The 22,835-nt window shown below is 36.1% G+C and overlaps 1 protein-coding gene across 1 annotated transcript in view; it reads left to right on the forward strand.

The window, feature by feature from the left end:
* The window catches only part of LOC121444404 (androgen receptor), a 170,155-nt gene that overhangs the window by 78,941 nt on the left and 68,379 nt on the right, over positions 1 to 22,835 (forward strand). The window contains exon 2 of the mRNA XM_041646217.1: positions 22,666 to 22,817. Within this exon, the coding sequence (XP_041502151.1) occupies positions 22,666 to 22,817 (152 nt within the window). The remainder of the gene's footprint in view (positions 1 to 22,665; positions 22,818 to 22,835) is intronic.

Below are 22,835 nucleotides of genomic sequence, written 5' to 3' on the forward strand. Positions count from 1 at the left end.
AGGACTCCAGACCCAACAGGAACCTTGAATTCTATCAAAGCCTTCTAGTTTGATGCCCAGCAGCGCCACAGGTTTTTCATAGGTTACTAATCAGCGTGAAATCAGACATGATCAATAAATCAAGTTTCATATTGTTTGTGGCCAGTAGAAATACCTTAACAACCACAACGAGCTGTTTCCAGTAGCGTTAATCACATGGAAGGTTTGTCTTTTGAATCTGTGAGATGGAAAGTAAAACAGAACTGGAGCAGTTCCCACTCCTACCATCAAAATTCCAAAATAAAGAGGATTGATTGAATATCTTTCTATTACAGTTATTAATAGAAGCATGTTACTAACTATATAGTTACTCTATTTTAGTAGAGTCAATTTAACATACTTGGCTTTGGACTTGCATGAACAATTCTGTTTTAACTTGATATTATTTGGAATAGGAAGGATGGGAGGAGACTAGTTCCTCATCTCTTTGCTCCTGGAAAAGGACTGAAAGTTGTAACTGTCAAAAGAAAGGCAATACTGACAAACTGAATGAAGCAATATTAATAAAATTAATACATATTTGAGAGTTCTATATGATGAAGTGAAATTTAAACTTACCTTGTAATATATTTAAAGAATTAATTAAAATTTTTAAAAAACTGAAAAATCCAAGAAAAGAAATTATATCACTAGCTAATCATTCTGTCAGATTAATTTTTATTTTCTTTCTAGTGGATTTATAATCCCATGTCTTATGTAAAATGTGGTTTTCTATCATGTTATATTTCTCTTAAATTTAATTTTTAAAATTTTTTCCTTTTCCATTTTATGTTGTAGCTTCCAATTTTTCGTGGCATTTTGAATACCAGTGTCCTGCTCAATGAAAGTGGCTGATTGACCATAAGTTTAGACTAAATAAAATTAAGGAAAATTAATATTTCAGTTACTCAGTTTTCTTAGCCACAAGATAAGTTCTGAGTAGCCACACCTGTCTAATGTGTCTGTTTTTAATAGTGCAGATATAGAACATTTCTATCAATATTAAAAGTTTTGTTGGGGATTTTTCCCATAGAGTTAGTATGCCATAGCGTGATGACCAGTTTTTCTCCCTGTTAGACAGCTGTTACTCTTTTAATTTTTAGATCTTACGGCTACAGTGAGAGTGTATGCTCTGCTCATGGTTATTTGTTTTGGCTGAATTGATTTTAAGGATCAGTTTCAGAAGTGATATTATTAGGCAACAAAGTATGAACAGACTCTTTGGAACATGGTGTAGTTCTTTTAAAAGATCTTATAAACTGGAAAATGATTTTAACAACATATGTGACTGTATTGGTTTCAGTGCAATCTTACTAACCCGGGCCATTATAAATTTTAAGCTTTTGTTTTATGCTCTTCACATTAAAACGTTGTTTATATCTGCTTTACTGTGCATGCACTTTGTCTTATTATTAATAGTAATGTGGGTTCTTAGCTTCATTTCTTTCTGTACGGAATTATATGTTTCCATTTTCCTGTTTATAATTTGATTTCTTAATGCCTTCCTATCAAGATCAAAGAATCCTCTCCACAGAAGATATATTCTTATACCACTGTAATTTTTGTCAGTTAATTGTTTATTTTTGCTTGCCTGCTTTTGCACATCAGATAAGCTGTTAGATGCTAAATAATTAAATAAAAAATGTACTTTTAAGAGCTGGTTGATATTACATTTTCCTTTGACAAAATTATAAATATTAGACATTATTAAGCTTCTTAATCCTTATAAGATAGATAAAAACAATAGCATATTGCCATTTTGTTGCCTCTCTTTAACTGTGAGTGAAAATGAGCATCGTTTCACATGTTTATTGGCCATTTATATTTGTTTCTATGTGAACAGCCTGTTCTTGACCTTATCCAGTTGTTGTTTTTGTTTATTTGGCTCTGTTTCTTATAGATTTATGGAGATCTTTGGATATAAAAGAATTTGGTTCCTTGTCATATGCATAACAATCACATTTAATTTCATTCATATGTTTTCTTATCCAACAGTCTTAAATTGTAAACTACATTGAAATCCATCATCCTTGTCTTCATGGTTTCAGAGTTTGGAGGTCATACTTCAGAGACTTTATAGATAAGTTTGATTTAAATCATGTTCCGGAAGTATTTTCACACACACAGACACACACACACACACACACACACACACACACACACACACACACACACAAAGGCTGATTAAAGCATGACGGATAAAAGGGACCTTAGAGATGACATAATTCAACATTAATTTCCTCATAAATATTCCATTTGTCTTTATAAAGGAAAATAAACTCAGTCTCAAGGAAGAAAAGGTAGTCTAAATGTTACATAGGAAGTTATTGTGCAGGGATTAATTGCAACTCCTTAGTTCCTAATGTCTACTTTGCTTCTTCTGTTTTTACAAAAAGATACATTTATTTAAAAATACACATTTAAGCAACTCAAATAAAAAGATGCAAGACATTTCGAAATAAAACTTTTTCTTACATATCAGATATAATTTTCACATATTAAAAACATGAGGATATAAGTTTTGTAGGATAATTTTTATATATGTATATATGTATGTATATATGTATGATCTGGTTACTTAGTTAAAGAAATATCTAAAAGATCATAGCCTTCCTAGCTTCTGTACTTACAAATAATAAATGTGGGTTTATTTTAACAGGAATTAAGTATAGTTTTTAATCTTACGTATATGAGGATTGAAAGGAATTAGGGTTGGCTGCTGATTGCATTTTCAACCTTCCTTTCTGTGCTTGGGCAAAATCCTTTGAAATTGTTCATTAGCCTATCTTGAGCACAGAAGTCCCCAGGCCATTGTCATTCTAATGTACTCTTAGGGATCCACAGTGTCATTAAAATCAGTCAGAGATCACTAGCCAAGTTTATCCACTCTTGCAACCTGAATCATATAGCTTTATTGCCCTTGCTTTTGCACAGTTTCCTGGTAGGAGACAAATATCTTGCTATATGTTATAAATTTGATCCAGCAAAACAGTGATGTTTTTAGCTACTACAAACATTAATACAATCATCATCAATTAAATTCTGGAAAAGGATTTACCATCAATTCATATGCAGGGGAAAGAATCAGTCTGGGAGAAGCCAAATCACTGTCCCTGCCCTTCAACCACACTGCAGTGATGTGCAGATAGTTAGTGGAATGAGAGAGAGAGAGAGTGAGTTAGAATGGAGAGCTCCACAGCCTTTCATTTCATTTGGAAAAGGCATGCAGAAGTTCCTTGCTAAGGGCTTTATTGACGACAGTAGTTATATTGGTCATTGCCAACTAAGAATAAATTGAGAGCTCTATGATTAGTGGCCACAACAAGAAAAATAACAGAGCAATGAAATGTTACCAGAGAAACAAGATAACTATGAGTCATTAATGGATCATACTAGCTATTGTGTGTGTGTGTGTGTAGAAAACTGTGCATAGATGCTAAATTGTGGGCACTCAAGAATGATCTCTAAATGATGCAAGGTGAACTCTACTATGAAGCATCACTCAAGGTACATATGGATCCATTAGTAGAAATAGGCATAGTTAAAAACAGAAAAAGCACAAACTGACCAAATATTGCTTGAATAATATAATGCCTTGACCCAGGAGCAACTCTTAAAATTTCAACCTTAACAATAAAATCCTATTTATCTCCAATATAACAAAAGATTTTAACCTAAGCAAAGAAAACAAGCCCACAAATCACAACCCCAGAGAACTTAGACAACAATGAGGACCCTAAGAGAGACTTACATAGATGTAATCTACATGGGAAGTAGAAAAAAAGCAAGATCTCCTGAGCAAATTGGGAGCATGGGTACCTTGGGAGAGGGTTGAAGGGGATGGGAGAGGCAGGGAAGGGAGCAGAAAAAAATGTAGAGCTTAATAAAAATCAATTTAAAAAAAGAAAATGAACTAGGGGAAACACTATGTATCCTTTGATAAATGTGTGACAAATATTAAAATCTCCATACTATAGAAATAGTATTTATACCACATGCACGTCCAATCATAAAAGGTAAAAATCTAACTGAGGGAGCTTAATAGCAGCCTCTGATTTAAAAAAAAAAAAAAAAGAAAGAAAGAAATGTAAAGCTGACCATTTGGAAAGAAGTCTAAAAAACAAAATACAAGGTAGCATGAGCAGAATCATTAGAGGTTCCACAATGTTGTGGAAACAGAATTCCTAATCATTATTCAGCCAGTTTTATAAGTAAACAAATGCCCGAGCAGGAAAGAATGAGTCTCAGAAAAGGGCAAAGTTCTGTCCAGAGTTGTGACAATATGTAAAGAACCTCTGAGACCTGCCTAGAAAGAAGAAAATATGCACTATACACAAGAATTAACTGAATATATTAGGTATATTTTATATAATGTATATTAAACATAGAATAATATAATATAAAATAATTAAATGTAAATAAAAGATGTTCAGGAAGAAACACAGATGCTAAACTTAATAGTAAAGTCTTAAAATAATCTATTTTAAATACACTAAAATATAGAAAATATCTAAAATAAAAAATTACAAGAATAATTTTCAATAAGTACATCATGACAATAAGGAGACAGAAATTCTAAAGAAGAAAATAGAAAGCTTGTAGTTGAATTGTTTAACATTTAAAATTTAAAAATTACTAAAATTGCTCAAAATTAGATTTCAGTTGACAGAGAAATAGCAAATTTGAGTACAGAATCATTAAATATTATATATTTATAATGTAGTTATGGAAATGATAAAAAAAAAACCTGAAGAACCTTGAAGAAATATGGGATATTTTACTGACAGGCCAACATGCGTATAACAACACTATCAGGAAGGAAGAAGAGAACATAATAGAAAAAATATTTGAAAAAAATTGGTGACAAAAGTATTGAGAAACTTGCTGTAAAGAATGTTTTACAGCAAACTGGGTAAGAAAATACTTCAAGACAAATGGAGAGAATAATACTCAGACAAATCAGAGGCAAAGTGTTAGGCCAAATACAAAGAGAACCTTAACATTAGCAAGAGAAATAGAACACGGAAACCACACCAAAATTAAGCTGTTATCTAACAATCTATTAACAATACAATGAGCTTTTGATTTTTGATCTTATTTATTTACTTGTCTTTTATAATTAAAACTTCATGAGAATAACTTGCAAAAAATGTTACATAGCAAGATTAGTAAAAACCAAAGTCTATACATTTCAATGAACTTTTGTCCAAAGTAAATGGGGAGGGAGCAATTTCCATCAGAAATTCCATGCTGATAGAAGGAAAAGGTGCCAGTCATAGGGGCATAGGAACAACTTATCTCCTGGAAAGAACTTTCAAGCATTACTAATAGTTTGTCTGAAGCCCAGTCAATGGCGGGTCAATGATATGGCAGGGCACCTTGACCAGGACTGCTTAAATGTGCATATCCTGGACTCCCTATTTAAACTTTGGTCTCATCTTGAAACCCCAAAGACAGACTTGGAGGTCTACTGGATCTCTTTGCCTCTCTTCCCAGTATGGGCACATTTAATAAACCTTCTGCTTTCTACTTTTATTGGCTTACTGAAGACATATGCCAGCTGTAACTTGTTGCACAGGTTGCAACCCTCAAGTTAGATAACAGTTATAAAGTCAAGTCAAAGGACAGATTGTCAGCATGACTAAATAAGAAAGGATATATTTGGATACCAGCTATGAGAGTTTCATTGTAGATTCTAAGACCTAAATTGTTGGGAAGTGAAAGGATAGAAAGTACATGTCAATAGTAATCAAAAGAGAGTTTTCAGTGATTTTGTTAATATAAAATAAAACTTTCCGATAAAAATTATTATTATAGCTAAAGTATAGCATATTTAATGATAAATGGTAAGCTCTCAGAAAGATAAAACAGTTATAAACGTATACATAAAACAGGGCCCTAAAGTATACAGAGAAGATGAATAAACAGTTCAATAATAATAATAATTGGAGAGCTTAATGCCTTACTTTCAATAATGCATTGCACAACTAGAAAGGAGACCAGCAAAGAAATGGAATAATTGAACAACACTGTAAAAAGAAAAAAAGCTAGACATAAGAGAGGTCTACCCAGTCGTTCACCCAGCAACAACAGAACACAAAAACTTCTAAAGTTAACTTGAAATGTTCTCTGGAGTAAATCATGTAACAAGCTGCATGAAAACCCTGTTGAACTTCAAATTATAGTATTAAGAATTGTCACAAGTACTCACTCATAGGTGGTTTTTTAAACATAAAGCAAAGAAAATCAGCCCACAAATCACCATCCCAGAGAACCTAGACAACAAAGAGGACCGTAAGAAAAACATACATAGATCTAATCTACATAGGAAGTAGAAAAAGACAAGATCTCCTGAGAAAATTAGGAGTATGGGGACCTTGGGCGAGGGTTGGAGAGAAGGGGAGAAGTGGGGAGGGGAGCAGAGAAAAATGTAGAGCTCAATAAAAATCAATAAAAAAAGAAAGTAAAAATTTAACCTATAGAGTGGGCAATGCATTTTCAAACCATGAATCTAATAAGAGTTTTTAGGAAAGATATGTAAATTCTTGGAATCTTATAATAAAGAGACAAATAAGCATGTTTAAATATTTCTCCAAAGCAAATGAACAAATAGTTGTTAAAATCACTCATGTCCATGGAAATTTAGGTCAAGGCTTCAGTGAGCTATCATGTCATACTGATTAGAAGGACAATAACAGTAATAGCAACAGTAATGAAGCAATAAGTGTTAGCAAAAATGTTGGAAAAGCAAAACTGCCATGCGCTGCTGGTGGAAATATACACAGGTATAACTGACTTTGCAAGTCATCCTAATACCCTATCACAATGTGCAGTCAGGCATTATAGATGTTGATAACTTCATTCTTAGATATTTATTCATTGGAATCAAAATATATGGGCACATGAAAATCTGAATCGGAATATGTATAGCAGCATTATTTATATTGGGCAAAAGTAGGAACAAAACAAATGTTTATCAAATGATGAACAGATACATATATCAAGGTATTTCTATATAAAGAATTGCGCATTACTGTTAAAAATCATTCAACCTTGAAAACTTTGTGTTAAGAGAGTGAGTCATGAACATCACATACTGTAGGATTATATTTACATCAAATTTCCAGAACTGACCAATTCATAGAGGCCCCAGGGTGGATTCAGTTCACAGAGGCTGCAGGGGAGAGAGAATGTGGAAAGACTGCTAAGAGTATAAGGTTGTGACTTTAAGATTATAAAACTACCCTGGAACTCGATAGTGCTGAGAGTTGTCCAACTCCATAAGTATACTGAGATTGATCAAATTCTACACTTTAAACAGACATTTTGGTACAACCATTATATCTCAATGATATTGGTAAAGACACAAAATATTGTTTCCCTTCTTCCATGTTCCTTTATTACTCTATATTAATCTCATTTGTGAATTTTTTTCAAATTAATTTCAATAACCATGTTGTTGTCACTACCTTAAGGGATAATCTGTGGCCTACAACTAATTTGGCTATGCAGTGTATACATATTACATACCGTGCACTGTGCTGCACACATAACATGGAACAGATTCCATAATCTATACAACTACTGATAAGAAGATACTATAATGCCATCCCGTAAGTGAGAAACTGTAATGCTTGCTCAGTAAATATTATATGGATAGTACAGGTAGCAGTGGGTTAAGGAACTAATGAATATTGGCTTTGTTTTTTTACACTGGACTTTTTCTCTTCAACTCAGTTGTAAGTTTCCAGAGACTGTTCAAATACCACAAACATCTAGTCAAAGTAAGTTTACAAAATAGAATATTTTAAATGGAGCAGAGGGTCTTAAGCACCCAAGCATTACCAAGACCTCTGAAGGACACCAGACAATTCTAGCCCTAATGCAACAGAATGTTGTTCTGCACAGCTTTGAAACTATATGGATCGGAAGAATCATCACGTTACACACTGACTGCTTCTTCATGGCCTCAGTGCTGTGTACAAAGAATACCTTTCAACAGCTTAGTTGGGAAGATAGCAAGAAAAGTCATCTCTTAAATATGTCTTGGAGAACAGTTCGCTTTCATCTGACCTGATCACACTTCTTACGTGGTAATGCTCCACTCTCTTCTTCCTCCCTGTCGAGGCCCACCTATTTTTTTGTTTTGTTTTGTTTTTATTGAGCTATATATTTGTAGGAATAAGGCTGCTTGTTGGTTCCAAGCAGCTGAGCCCTGAAATAACCACACAGAAACTATATCTTTTTAAATCACTGCTTGGCCCTTTAGCTCTAGCTTCTTACTGACTGACTCTTACATATTAATTTAACCCATTTCTATTCATCTGTGTATCACCACATGCCTGTGGCTTACCCGCTAAAGTTCTGTCTGGCTCCAGCGGGGCTACATGGCTTCTCTCTGACTCTGCCCTTCTTTCTCCCAGCATTCAGTTTAGTTTTCCCTGCCTAGCTCTGTTCTACCCTATCAGGCCAAGATAGTTTTCTTTATTCATTAAGCAATCATATTCACAGAGTACAGATGGAAATCCCACATCATATATTTTTGTCTGCACCCCTCCCTTTCTCCCTCCTGCTCTTCTACCCTCTCCCCTCAGCCTCACACTCTCAATTTACTCAGGAGATCTTATCGTTTTCTATTTCCCATGTAGATTAAATTCATGTATGTCTCTCTCTTAGGGTCTTCTTTGTTGTTTAGGTTCTTCAGGGTTGTGAATTGTAGGCTAGTTTTTCTTTGCTATATGTCTAAAAGCCACTTATAAGTGAGTACATATTATATTTGTCTTTCTGGGTCTGGTTACTTCACCCAATATGATGTTTTCTAGATCTAACCATTTGCCTGCATATTTCAATATGTCATTATTTTTTCCACTGTGTAGTACTCCATTGTGTAAAAGTACCACATCTTCTTTATCCATTCTTCAGGAAAGGGGCACCTAGGTTGTTTCCAGGTTCTGGCTATTACAAATAATGCTTTTATGAACATAGTTGAGCACATGTCCTTGTGGTATGAGATAGGTTGTTTCCTAATTTTCTGAGAAATTGCCATATTGATTTCCAAAGTTGCTGTACCAGTTTTCACTCCCACCAGCAATGAAGTAGTGTTCCCATTACCACACATCCTCTCCATCATAAGTTGTCATCAGTGTTTTTGACCTTGGCCATTCTGACAGGTATAAGATGGGATCTCTGAGCTGTTTTGATTTGCATTTCTCTGATGGCTAAGGATGTTGAGCATTTCCTTAAGTGTCTTTCAGCCATTTTAGATTCCTCTGTTGAGAGTTCTCTTTTTGTAATAACTGCTTGTCCTCAGAGAAAACAGCTGAAGCTTCCCTTTGCCAGAAACATGAAAACTCAGATTTCTCTCTCTCTCTCTCTCTCTCTCTCTCTCTCTCTCTCTCTCTCTTTGATTTTTTGAGACAGGGTTTCTCCGTAGCTTTTGGTTCCTGTCCTGGAACTAGCTCTTCTAGACCAGGCTGGCCTCGAACTCACAGAGATCTGCCTGCCTCTGCCTTCCGGGTGCGAAAACCCAGATTTCTTAAAGTTATACTTACTTGTTGTCTCATTCATTTATTCACAGAATCAAAACAGAAAAGTTTTAACCAAACACTAATTTGAGGTCAATGCATATGCTAAGGACCAAGGATAGAGTGGTGAAGGAAACAAGTCCTGGCTACTCACAAGGAACTATAGAGCCAAGTGGACCAGCAAATACCCTGGGCCTGTATGAAAGACTGTGTGTCTAGTTCTCCTCAACTTACGGTCACAAACCATTTTGACTGAGCCTCATCTTCCTTCAGAGATGGTGTTAACTAAACTAAGGACACAGAGAGTAAGATATCTAGTCACTACTAAAAACTAGAACCAGAAGCAAAGCCCTAAAGCAGAGTGAACATGGCCTGCATGCGTAGTCAAAATTTGTGGTTTCTTAGGCCCAACTAGGTAGTTCATTGCCTGGTTAAGTGGCTTAATGTCTCTGCCTTCTTTTCCTCATCTGGACATGGAATGAAAATATTTGTGGGAGGAATGTTGGACTTAGCAGTGTCTGAAATTATTTGTTTCAACTTTCTGTACTTGTTTTGTATACCACCCATACAAGTGGAAACCTTAAGATAGTCAGGAATTTTTATCTGACATGTTTGCCACTGTATTCTCATTTTAATGGTGCCTGGCTTATGGAGAGGACAAATAAAATTTCATTAACAGAATGAATGAGAATAAATGTTCAAGTATTTTTTTATTGGTGAAGTGCTATAAACCATTGTTGCCAATTCTTTCAAATAAAAGTTTCTAATGAAACCCCTTGTTTTCCATGTACAATGATGCAGTCTGCTACATTGGCAGGACTTCACATTGTAACCTTGCTTCTTTCTGTTCTATTTTAAAGGGGACATTTAACCTCCTCAGGCTTGTTCTGTCACATCTCTTTGACTCATCAGTTGGTTCTACAGATGCCATGACTACACATTATGTACTTGCACTGACTTACAAATACAGGTTTTAGAAAATGAGAAAACTGAGGATCAGGAAACAAGACAACTGGTCACGTGGTTGGGAAATTCCTAGTGCCTTATAATTTGTAATGTGTATAGTTAGGCAGATTCTACAGTAGAAACAGATGGAGAGGAGACCCTGCCCATAAGGGGAAAACAGGCTCTCCGTAGCAGCAGTTTGTCTCTTTATTTTGGGGCTGATGAAACCATGAAGGCAGCATGCCAGGGGCCACATGATCACTTTACAGAATGGAAACTGCTTGTTCACCAAGTTAAACTGTTTGTTTTTGTTTATTTAACAATGACAGGTCACCAGCTCCAAGCCACTTCCCTAGTACCTAGTTCTGAAACATCAAGATGACATGGGTACTTTCTTAGGTTTTATACTATTTTAAATTCTGTTCACCTTTGTGTCTCTTTGTAATTTACAAAGAGAGATGGTTATTTGAAGAGCACAGAAAGTATTTATTCTCCATTTCTACCAAGGGAGAGAAATAAATAATCTGAGAAATATGGCTTAGCTATGAGTGGGAATTTCATGGCCAAGACTGAGACTAGATGGATATTATAGAATCTTTGGTGTTTGATATGATTTAGTAGCATTTTAATGTAGGACTCAAAAGTTGTTCAGGGGCTGCCTTAGTCCTCACACTTAGGTGCTGTTTGAAAGATAGCACGGCTGTCCCTGCTGATAGAAGTTTCTGTCCTGCCCAATCCCACAGCCATTCAGTCCCAAAAAAAACACACAAAGTTCTACATTAATCATAAATTGGTTGGCCTATTAACTCAAGCTTCTTATTAACTCTTATAACTTATATTAGCTCATAATTCTTGTCTATATTAGCCACATGGCTTGGCACCTTTTTCAGTGAGGCAGTCTCATCTTGCTTCCTCTCTGTCTGGCTGATGACTGCCGACCTACTCTTTACTCTTCCCAGAATTCTCCTGTTCTTGTTGCCCAGCCTCTACTTCCTGCCTGGTTGCCCCCACCTACACCTTATACCTGGCTACTGGCCAATCAGTGTTTTATTAAAACACAAGTGACAGGATATAGACCATTGTCCCACAGCATGTCCCTAAATAAGCACTTTTCTATTCCTTGAGAGAAAAAGGAAAAAAGAGAAGCAGCAGCATTTGGTCAGATGCTGGGTAGAAAGCAGACATTTGCATAGGTTATGTGATCTAGAGATAGCGGTTTTTTGAAAGAGCTCTACTGCACAAATGAGGACAAGAGCATGCTGTTTCTGAGGAAATCGAATCAGAGGAGGCTTCCTGGAGGAGGTGTTGGCCTCATCCACTGAGGCCTACATAATGGCATAATGTTATGAAAGAGACAGTGGGTCAAGGACAGGGTGAAGTGTTGCAGTTAGAAGGAGTGACCGTGTAAGTAAAAGCAGAAGTGCTTGTAATGGCAGTTGCATTAGGAAGTGCAGTGTCTTCACACCCCTGAAAGATCATATGGAAGAGGTTTTGGAAGGGGCGAACCTGAGAACTAGAATTAAGCTTGAATTTATGTGCTATAGACCATGTGGTTTTCACTTAGGCATTTAATAAAATGACAGACACTCAGGTTTGACCTGTAACTCTCGACTGAGAAGAATCTGAACTCAGTAATGATATCATTAATAAGCTCCCCTTGTGATGTAGCAATGAGTTAGAGCCACTCACATGAGTCATGAGTCGTTGAGAGCTGTTAGAGTACATAGTTACAGAAGCAGATATTTTCGAGAGAATGCCACTGGGGTCCTGGGTGAGGATCAGGCAAGAAGCAGAAAGACTTGAATAAAGCAGTTACAGTTATTTTGAAGGCAAAGCTGCGTGCCTTTGGTGACTATTTCGGCTGTAAAATTAACAGATATTAGTCACTGATCAACTGATAGGAATGGTGGCAGGTGGGTTGCATTGAGGATGTGGAGTACATGAAGTCCAAAATGACTCAAATTTTCTGGGTTGAGTCACCATAGATTGCTACAGAGACTACAGCCTAATGGGTAACTTTGGAATCAGAAAGACTTGAGAGTTCAAAGTATAGGGCAACCGTTTACTGCTTGTGTGTCTTGGGCAGAATCATCCATGAGCTGTACCTCAACATTTCCTCCTATAAAATGGCAATGATGTTACATAGCTCGCTGATTTGTTCTGAAGATTAAAAAGAGATGATGTTTCAAAGTCTTCCAGCTGGCTCTTACAGGCACCTATTAAATGTCAGGTGTTACTATCGTGTTATTTATTGTAATGTATCCTGGAGTGAAATGCTGTCAGGGATTTTTAATCACTGCCAATAATCCCCCTTCCCACAATAAAAATAAGTCTGTTATTTGTGGGAACAGGATACTTTCCTTGTGTTGGAGTTTAAGAGATCAAAGTAACTTCTGTTCTGTTGTGGTTCAGTGATACAATAGACTTATTTTCCTAGCTCCTGTGCGTTCTTTGAGCCAACATGAAGTGCCCAACCTTGGCTTCCTGGTTTAAAATTGAGATTGAAATCTAATCAACATTTCATTGTTAACAAATTGTGACTGCTCACATGGTGCTGTCTGTCTTCTTTAAGTTTCAGTGGCACAGAGACATGTGGCTGAACATTTTTCGCACTTTGTATGCCACGTTATCTGTGTTTCCCTGCCTCAGACAATGTCACAGCGGGGCATTAAAGATAGAATCTTTTTTCTAGTATCTCCACTGACTGCTGCTAAGTAGTGTCTGGCATAGGAGGCTGCATAATTGCTGTACAGTATGAGATTCTATAGACTATTTTCAAGGGGAAGTTGAAATGGGATGGTGAAAACAGGTAGAAGTTAAAATGTATTTGGGGTATGCAGGGCCCTTTCTCATGTATTGTCTGATGTAATTGCCACAATAAGCTTCTGAGTTTAGAATACTATGCTCCTCATTTTATAGTTAAAGAAACTAATCACATGACTAGTGATCAGGAATAGTGGCATTCAAGCTCAGAACTCTCTGTTCCTTAGACTTTACTCTTTTCTCCTTCAATGCTACTACCACTTTTTCAAAATGTACTGAAGTTTGTGCTTCATTTGCCTTATCTGTGGATTTAGGATCTGTGGAGGCATACTGTCATTCAGAACAAATGTTACAGACCAGACTTAAGAGAGTGGTCCCTGGATCACTATGCTTTGTGTCTGACACACACAAGGGAGATCAATCACTGTTAACTAAGTTCCATCTGTCTTGGTAGCACTTACATTGCTTAATGCTATTAATATTTTTTAGAAATTCTCTGGGATATAGCTGAGTGACTACATTATGTGGGTTATCATACAGAGTTTTTTTGCAGGTTCCCTGTTTCTTACTCACAGAGAACTTAAATTTAAGACTATAGCTCTTACTCCAAAACAGAACGCTAGCATAGGAATTGTAACACCTAAATTCTAGTGGCAGGCCTGCTTCTGGATAGCTGTTTATACTCATCAATTCTCTGTCCCTTTCTGGGCCCAAAATTTTATAATAGGTGTAGACAGAGTTGAACAAGGTTCAGACATTTCTGGACATTAAAGCATTTGGGGAAATTTGGGGAAAAATGGGTGCTCAGTTCCCCCTGAAGTTTTCTAAATCAGAGTAAGAACATTGGTTAATTTGAGGAAGCTCCCATATGAGTTTACTGTGTGGGTAAGAGTTAAGATAGACTGGACTAAAAGATTTTTTAGTTGTTATGCAGCGGTTTAGGGAGCCCATGCTATATAGCACAAGAAAGAAATTATGAAATTTGTAGGCCTGTCTTAGGGCTTTTGCTGCTGTCATAAAACACCACAACTAAAAGCAACTTGGAGAGGAAAGGATTTATTTTTCTTACACTTCCAGGAAACAGTCCATCACTAAGGCAAGTCAGGGTAGGAACTTAAGAAAGGTAGGGACCTAGAGGCAGGACTTAAGCAGAAGCCATGATCGACTATGATTCACTCACTTGCTCTCCATGCCTTCTTCAGCCTGTTTTCTTATATGCCACAGAACCACTTGGCCAGGGGTGGTACCACCCACAATCAACTGGAACTTCTTGAATCAATCACTAAATTAATAAAAAAAATGCCTCAAAATCTTGCCTCCAGTTCAATCTCCTGTTCTCAGATTACTTTAGCCTATGTAAATCTGATATTCAAGCCACCCAACACACACACACACACACACACACACACACACACACACACACAAAAAAAAAGCAAAAAAAAACATGAAGTTAAAATCCTAGCTCTGCCCCTTACTGGCTATGTGATTTGAAGGCATCACCAAATGGGTCATGTTCCTCTGACTCCCTCATTTTAAAAATAGAGATAGCCTATCTAGCCTACAGTAATAATGGTGAGAATTAAGCACTTTTGCTGATTCATAGCACATAGCAAACCCCCTGCAAATCATCTTATTATTATTCAAAATTAAAATGAAAGATGTGAGAAACATTCTAGTCCAGAAAGATTTAACATGTAAGCTGAAATTAAGTGCTTTATTTTTAATTGATTGCGTGCTTTCCATTTCCTGTTTCATTGGCAATGTATTCCAGAAATGAGCTATGGAAACAGATCTTGCCCTAAGATTTGATGACACTGCAGGAAACAATCTGGCTAATTCTACCATGGCCGATTGGCTATGATGGCTGGAAAACTGTTGGAAAAAAATTGGCTCAAAGAAGACAGCAGATGTGGTTTGGGAAGTGCAAGGATATGACTATAATAAGCATTCATCTGTTCAGCCCCATTTCTAAGAGTAGTAACAGGAGAAACGGATAGATCTGTCAAATCGGCAAGATGTTGACATTACAGTCTTGCTGTCATGATTCCAGCTATCTTGATGTGTTTTTCAGTGCTTTAAGCTTTATGAAAATGGAAATAACCACAAAGACTGTAAATAGCTGATGCATAGTAGCAGGTAGTGTTTTTATTTACCTTTGTGTACTGTATAAAGCAGTTAGTATATATCAAGCTTAAGGCTTAATTACAGTTTAAAAGCATAGATACCACCGTCCGATCTCTAGATTCCACAGTAAAATATCCAACATCATAAACAGTGAACACACCCCTTTAAGCCAACCTGGCCCCTTCTACAGCATTTCCCTTGTAACATTTTGCACTTTTCTTAACCCTGATTGAGATTACAAAAACTCCCTGAATAAAGTCCAGTGCCTTTATCGTCCTTGCATAGCCATTATTCATCAAATTTATCTCATATAATGTGAGTTATTGAATAAAAATTAATAGATAAATACATGAGTGAAGAGTATGATAGACCTCTTTTCTTTAATGATATATTGTATGTGTAGATAAATTTCGTACCATGTACAATATAGTGCAATTTAGATATGAAAACATCCAGAGTGGCTGAATAAAGATATTTATATATCCACCCTGTCATAAAAACAATGAAAATATAAGCAAAATATATTAGACTCAACCTCTTCAGAACTCTGCAAATAAAACAGACAATATAAGGACATTTATTCAAAAATGCTGTAAGTTCTCATCATAATAGAAATAATTAGACATCCATAACAGAAAGATAATTGGAAAATTCACAAGTGAATGGAAATAAACAGCATACTCCCAAATAAATGTGGGGTCAAAGAAGTAAACACAGGTGAGATTAGATACCTAAACAAGATGCAAATGAAAATGTGACACACCTAAACTTAGAGGGAGATTCAAATTATTTATTTGAACAGTGAAAGTAGAGGTGACTTTAGAAAACATGTTTGAAAAAAGGATTAAGCATAATGTAGTAATGCATGCCAGAAGAATGCGCTAAAGGGGAAGGGAAACATCTGGAGAATCATGAGTTCCAGGTTTGGTCTGCACCTTGTGTTGGGAGTATGGCTTAGCAATAGAGAACTTGTCTATCATGTATAAAGCTGTTGGATAAATATTGCATTTTAATCGATATTTTAAATTCATTAATTTATTTTGCATGCATGGGTAGTTTATCTGCATGTGTGCATGTTGTCCAAGCAGGTCCAAAGAGGACATCAGATCCCCTGGGATTAGAGTCATAGATGGTTGTAAGCCACCATATGGATGCTGGAAGGCAAACCTTGACCCACTAGAAGACAAGGCAGTGCCCTAATAGCTGAACCATCTTTTCAACCCCTTTAATTTAGTTTTTTAAAAAGATTAACTACAAAATACTAGCAAATTGAGTCAACCAAAAAGTAAAACATAGTACAATCAATGACAAGAAAGAATTTATCACAAGGTCCCAGTGAGCTCCATTTTACAAATGAAATCAACTAATGTGATGTACCATATTAAAAATAAAAGACAAGATTATAGGTATGTAATTCAGTGGGAAGTACTTACTTAGCATGCATAAGATGTTGAATTCAACCTCTAGTAGTGTCAACAAAGCAAACTAAAATAATAAAAGATGAAAATACTAGAATTAAATAATTCTTAACAGATACAGAAAAAAATTATCTGAAGTTTAATGCCAACTTTTAATTAAACAGTCAGAAAACTAGGCATATAGATAACTTTCCTAACCTGATGGATGCTTTATGAAAGCTGCAAAGCTAATATCACACTTAATAATCAGAGACTGAAATCTTCATATGTAAACTGGACACAATACAAAGAAGACTGACTGTTCTCTCCATTCGTATTTACCATTCAATTAGAGATGCTAATCACAGTGATTAGACCAGAAAAATAAGTAACAAGCATCATGATGAAAGAGAACGCAGTAAATTATCCCTAATCACAGATATCATAATTTTACAGAGACTAATTTTAAGAAATTCACAGTAAACTACTAGAAATAATCCAATGAGCTCAGCCAGGTTGCAGAATAAAAGACTGACATCTGAAACCTAACTGCATTTGCATGCTCTGGAAAGAATAATCAGAAAATGAAGAGGCAGATCATTTATTATCATCAAAATAGAAAAATACAAATAAGCAAAAGAAGTACAGGATGGTCCATTGAAAATCACAAAACACTGTAGAAAATAATTTTGAGTAGAAATAAATGAGAAAGCATCTCATGTTCATGTTTCAAAAGACTTCATAGTGTTGAGGTGTTAATAATTCCTAAAAAATGAAGGAACTCTCTAGCAAAATGTCAGCTAAGAATGAGGACAAAAATAGAATTTAAAAGGATGGTCAATATGATCAAACTCAATATATATAGGTATGGAAACTGTCACAGTGAAATCTACTTACTTGCATAGTGTGTTAATTATAATTTTAAAATCCTACCTGCCTTCTTATCAGAAGTTGAAAAACTGGCCATAAAGTTCTTAATAAAATATAAGAAGCATAGAACAGAAAAAAAAAAAAACAGTCTTCAAAATAACAAATAAGGAAAATCCAAATCCTGACTGGAAACCCTACTATAAAGCTTTAAAAAATGTTTAAAATGAAATAATTTAAGGAAAATGAGGTGGGGAAAATTGAGATAAAAGTGGTTGGTTCTGGATCTCTCTCTCTCTCTCTCTCTCTCTCTCTCTCTCTCTTTCTCTCTCCCCTATCCCCTCTCTCTACTCTGAATGTTAGCCTCTTAAAATTATTTGATTTTTAAAATTTATGTATTGGCAACAATTAACCAAACGGTAAAAAAAATAAAAAAGGGCGATGTTCACATAGATAAGAACTCTATAAGTATCTGAAAATAAATCTCTACATTTATGGTCAACTGATTTTTAACAATGTTTGTCCAAACTTTGGTGGTGGATGGAGTATAACTCAGGTCTGACCGGTCACAAAGCCATAATGTGCTAACATTACTGGACCTAAGAAGGAAAACAGCTATGAGAATTTTGTCTTTCACCTTGAGTCCACAGTCATTGGTGGGCTTGCTCAAATGAGTCCAATTCTCAAAGCATCTCAAAATCCTATTTGGGGGCAAGAATGGGGAGGAGGAAAGAGGAGAGAGGCAGCGGGAGCGAAACATCTAAGTCCTAAGTGCCCCTGTGTCCAACTTCCCTCAAGGTTGACCTGGCATTTTCAGGCTGACAGTTTCTGACAATACACTTCTATTCAATTAGGAGTGCAGCTTAAGTAAGCATGTAAACCAGGGCAGTTGGGGAGAAACATGATGCACTTGTTCTCAAAGCAAACCTTTGTGCTTGTGATAGAGTGCTACTTGGAAGATATTAAAAGGTTTCAAGTTCTTATTTAATTATTTATTATTACAATCAGAGGAAAGAACAAATGCATAGCAATGAGCGAATGAGTGCTAACGGGCTCGAATTAAAGAACTAACAATATTATTAATACCTTTCCACTGAGACTACTAGAATTAAAGGTCTGTGAGGGCTTGAAACTTTAGTCTGCTTTAGCTTGTTGCGCTACCCTCCAAAGCCTAGAATGGTACCTGACATGTGCTAGGTATGGTGTGATATTTCTTTATGATTGCATGAGTCTACTTGAAGCCAACAATACATTAGAGCTCAACATTGTCCTAAATTTGGGAGCTATTATGCACTTCAATTTTGATAACGTTTTCACATACATCCTTCAACAATATTATTATGTTGGGCTCTTTGTTTTAATTTACACAACAGAATTTAAATGCACCAAGTTATTAGCTAGGTGTTTGAAATCTTAGTGTGGAAGATTTACCTATGAGGTTTCAGTCAGACCTTGTCGTCACTGGTTTGTATTTTACTGAATTTATATGCCATAATTTCATCTCCCTTTTCTCCTGGCAGTCGATACTTGGCATTTATGTGTTTATAAACAAAGCTACTATGAGCATGCATGCATGTACCTCCTGGAGTTTCAATCTGGAAGAAGGAACTGCAGTCAGAATTTTTATTTTCATCTCCCAAAATTTAGTCCGTGAGTCAAAACTACAGCATGCCCTTAATTCACACTAAGATAGAATCAGTGGGAGAATTGCTATCGAAAACATTTTGAGAACCGAGTAGAGGAGATGGGATAAGGGATTAGGGAAAGGAGAAATTTGTCTGCTGAAACCTGCCATTTCTCTAACCTTTAATCAAAGTGTAGTCCATAAAAATCCAGATTCTAAAATCCTCTTCATTATTTTTCTCCCCTATTTTCTCTTAGTAATTTAAAGATTATTTATTAAGTTCATATCTACTTAACAAAATGGTGATTGTTTGAACCTTCTTTTGAATACACATTTGGTTGGATGCTTTAAACAACCAGTATAGTTTAAATTTTGGTGTGGATAAAAATGTGTATTTTTTAACTTTCTAATAAAAATACAATACTTCTCCTTATAACAAAACTGAAATGTGCAGTGCTGTAGTAACCCTAGATAGAATTTGCATAGCACAGCTTTCAAACTTACCTTTTTTATTGATTTTTATTGAGCTCTACATTTTTCTCTGCTCCCCTTGCTTCCTCTCCCCTCCCCTTCAACCCTCTCCCATGGTCCCCATGCTGCCAATTTACTCAGGAGATCTTGTCTTTTCTACTTCCCATGTAGATTAGATCTATGTATGTCTCTCTTAGGGTCCTCATTATTGTCTAAATTCTCTGGGTTTGTGAATTGTAGACTTGTTTTCTGTGCTTTATGTCTAAAATCCACTTATGACTGGGTACATATGATATTTCTCTTTCTGAGTCTGGGTTACCTCACTTAATATGATGTTTTCTAGAACCATTCATTTGCCTGCAAATTTTAAAATGTCATTTTTTTTCTGCTGTGTAATACTCCACTGTTTATCCATTCTTCAGTCGAGAGGCATTTAGGTTGTTTTCAGGTTCTGGGTATGGCAAACAATGCTGCTAGGAACATAGTTAAGCACATGTCCTTGTGGTACGATTGAGCATCCTTTGGATATATACCCAAAAGTGGTATTGCTGGGTCTTGAGGAAGGTTGTCAAACTTACCTTTATACACATTGAATGGCACCTCTCCTTGTTTTCTTTTGTTTGTTTGTTTCGTTGTTGTTGTTGTTTAAATAGCCTTGGCTGTCCTAGAACTCACTTTGTAGACCAGGCTGTCCTTGAACTCACAGAAATCCACCTGCCTCTGGATCCTGCGTGCTTGGATTAAAGATGTGTGTCACAATGTCAGGCCTGAACTCTCTTTTCTTACAGTCTTCTTTTAAAAGATTACTTTACTCATCTGTTTTATGTATGTTTTCCACTTTGTTAACATGACATGTAATTTGTATCTAAAACAGACATTACTATTGTCACTTATACTTATATCCTTAAAATATAATCCCATCTCTCATGTCTTCTTATATGGAGCAGTCAGAAATCATTATTTGCTATATTATTTTACTTTTCTTTGGCTCTTGAATTTCTGCTCTAGTAGATGGTGAGTTGCAAAAGGGAAAGAAGATATACTAATCACCACTATAGCTCTATATTTTAACCTTGTGACTCACTCATGGGTCAGTTATCTAGTCTACCTATTTACCTGTTTTCAGCTTCCAACCATATTACACAGTTTGCCAGTCATATTACATAATTTATCAATAATTAAGAATCTTCTTTTTGGAGTCAGACATAGCAGATATGGAAGCTTGGCATTTCTATTTACTAGATTATGATTTTGCATAAATGTGTTTAATTACTCTAAGCATCAGAATATGAAGGTGATCTAAAGTCACCCAGAAAATTTGGGAGAAAAATTAAAGGCGATGATACGTATGAAATGGTCTGACATGTTGACTACCTAACTACATGTATTTTTTATTTTATTTTGCTTGTATTAGTCAGAGAGGCTTTAAAACGGTGAAAAGTCGAGGAAGAAAATTATGAAATTTTTCTTCTGCTTCTTTCTGGAATGAGAATGAAGGCACAATTTTAATGACATTTTAACCAATACAGTGAGTGATGTTCGTTGTAATGGGCTGAGTTGTGGATTTGAAATGGGCTCTTTTCCTTTGAAACATGTGGCTCTTCAATCCTTGATTCTATTTACAGTTTTAGTAATGGCATGAAATGAGGGCTTTTGAAAGAGAATACAGGACACCATAACTAGCTGTTTGATTTTCATATTTAGAGTACAAGTATTTTAAATTCATTCTGCTGTACGCAGGTCTTGAATAAAGGTTAGTATTCCTGTCCTGGAGACTTAGAAATTGTAGCCAAAGTTGTCTTTGCTTATGCCTTGCCAGGGCTGCTCCTTAGAAGTGGAGGGAGAAGAAGTTTGAATGCTTTTCTGGATTCTAGGGACTATGCTATGCAGGAAACCTGAGCGCCATTAGTAGAAAGCAAAAGTGAAGAGTGAGAAGAATTTGGGGAAGGAAAACTATTTAGATAAACGTGGCTTGGTATCAAAACATTTTAACCTTGTCATTTCCTACTCTTCCTTGTTTCCACTGTACAATAACTATGCTAGTGAGAGAACAATCTTGTTTTGCTTACTTGTTATGGGGTGATGAAACCACTAAGCACAAGAAGTAGATTCCAATTATGGTTCATTTTCCTTCCTTTTTTGGTAGAAACGTACTGATGAAACATAGAAGTTGTAGTCCTATGGCTCAGAGTGTGGACAACTGTCATCTATCTGAGGCACAGTAGCATAGGCAAATGTGCCTCTGGCACAGCAATTTGGTTCCTCTTTGTTACAGAGCAGGGCCAGGGACATGGACCTGTGATGCAGAGAGGCTCAAAGAAAAGCAAAGGAATTGATTTTAAAGACCAATGGAAACTGGTGATATATTAATTTATCTTTCACTTGTATATTAATTTCAAGAGCAACTCCCACAATTGATTCATGTTGTCACATATAGCAATAACCCAGTACTACCAGTGACAATGTTCCTGTTTTACAGGTAAGACTCCAAGAGCTAACATCCATAAAAATTCTTCTGGTATTTGATATGGTTTTATCATAGGTCTCCCTTTGGGAGAAGTAAGGTAGAGGGTTGAGTTCATGTCATTTAATGACCAAAAATGTCTGAGCAATACATTAAGTTGTTACCTGTACCTCAGATTTCCTGACCTCTTCCTTCCCCTTACAAATTCAGAGGTCATGAGATTGACTACTCCCAGAGAAAATTGTTTAATCCCTTGGCAGGATCCACAGGGTTCTATCAATGCCATGCGAAACCTTACAAACCCGTGCTCGGGTAAGGTCTCAAAAAAAGCTAAGCTTCACATGGGCGATACATAGAATGATGCATAAAATATGTACGGCTTCTCCGAAAACCAGAGAATTTGCCTCGAGTTCTGCCATTCACTGACATGTGCTGCTTTGTTTTGTGTGTGTGCGTGTGTCTTTTCAGTTTGGACAGTGCCAGGGACCACGTTTTACCCATCGACTATTACTTCCCACCCCAGAAGACCTGCCTCATCTGCGGCGATGAAGCTTCTGGCTGTCACTATGGAGCCCTCACCTGTGGCAGCTGCAAGGTCTTCTTCAAAAGAGCCGCTGAAGGTAAAAAGGTCTTTTCCT

The sequence above is a fragment of the Microtus oregoni genome, unplaced genomic scaffold (assembly GCF_018167655.1).
Source record: "Microtus oregoni isolate MIOR12 unplaced genomic scaffold, Mior012 000122F_ref0000035, whole genome shotgun sequence".
NCBI classification, from domain to species: domain Eukaryota; kingdom Metazoa; phylum Chordata; class Mammalia; order Rodentia; family Cricetidae; genus Microtus; species Microtus oregoni.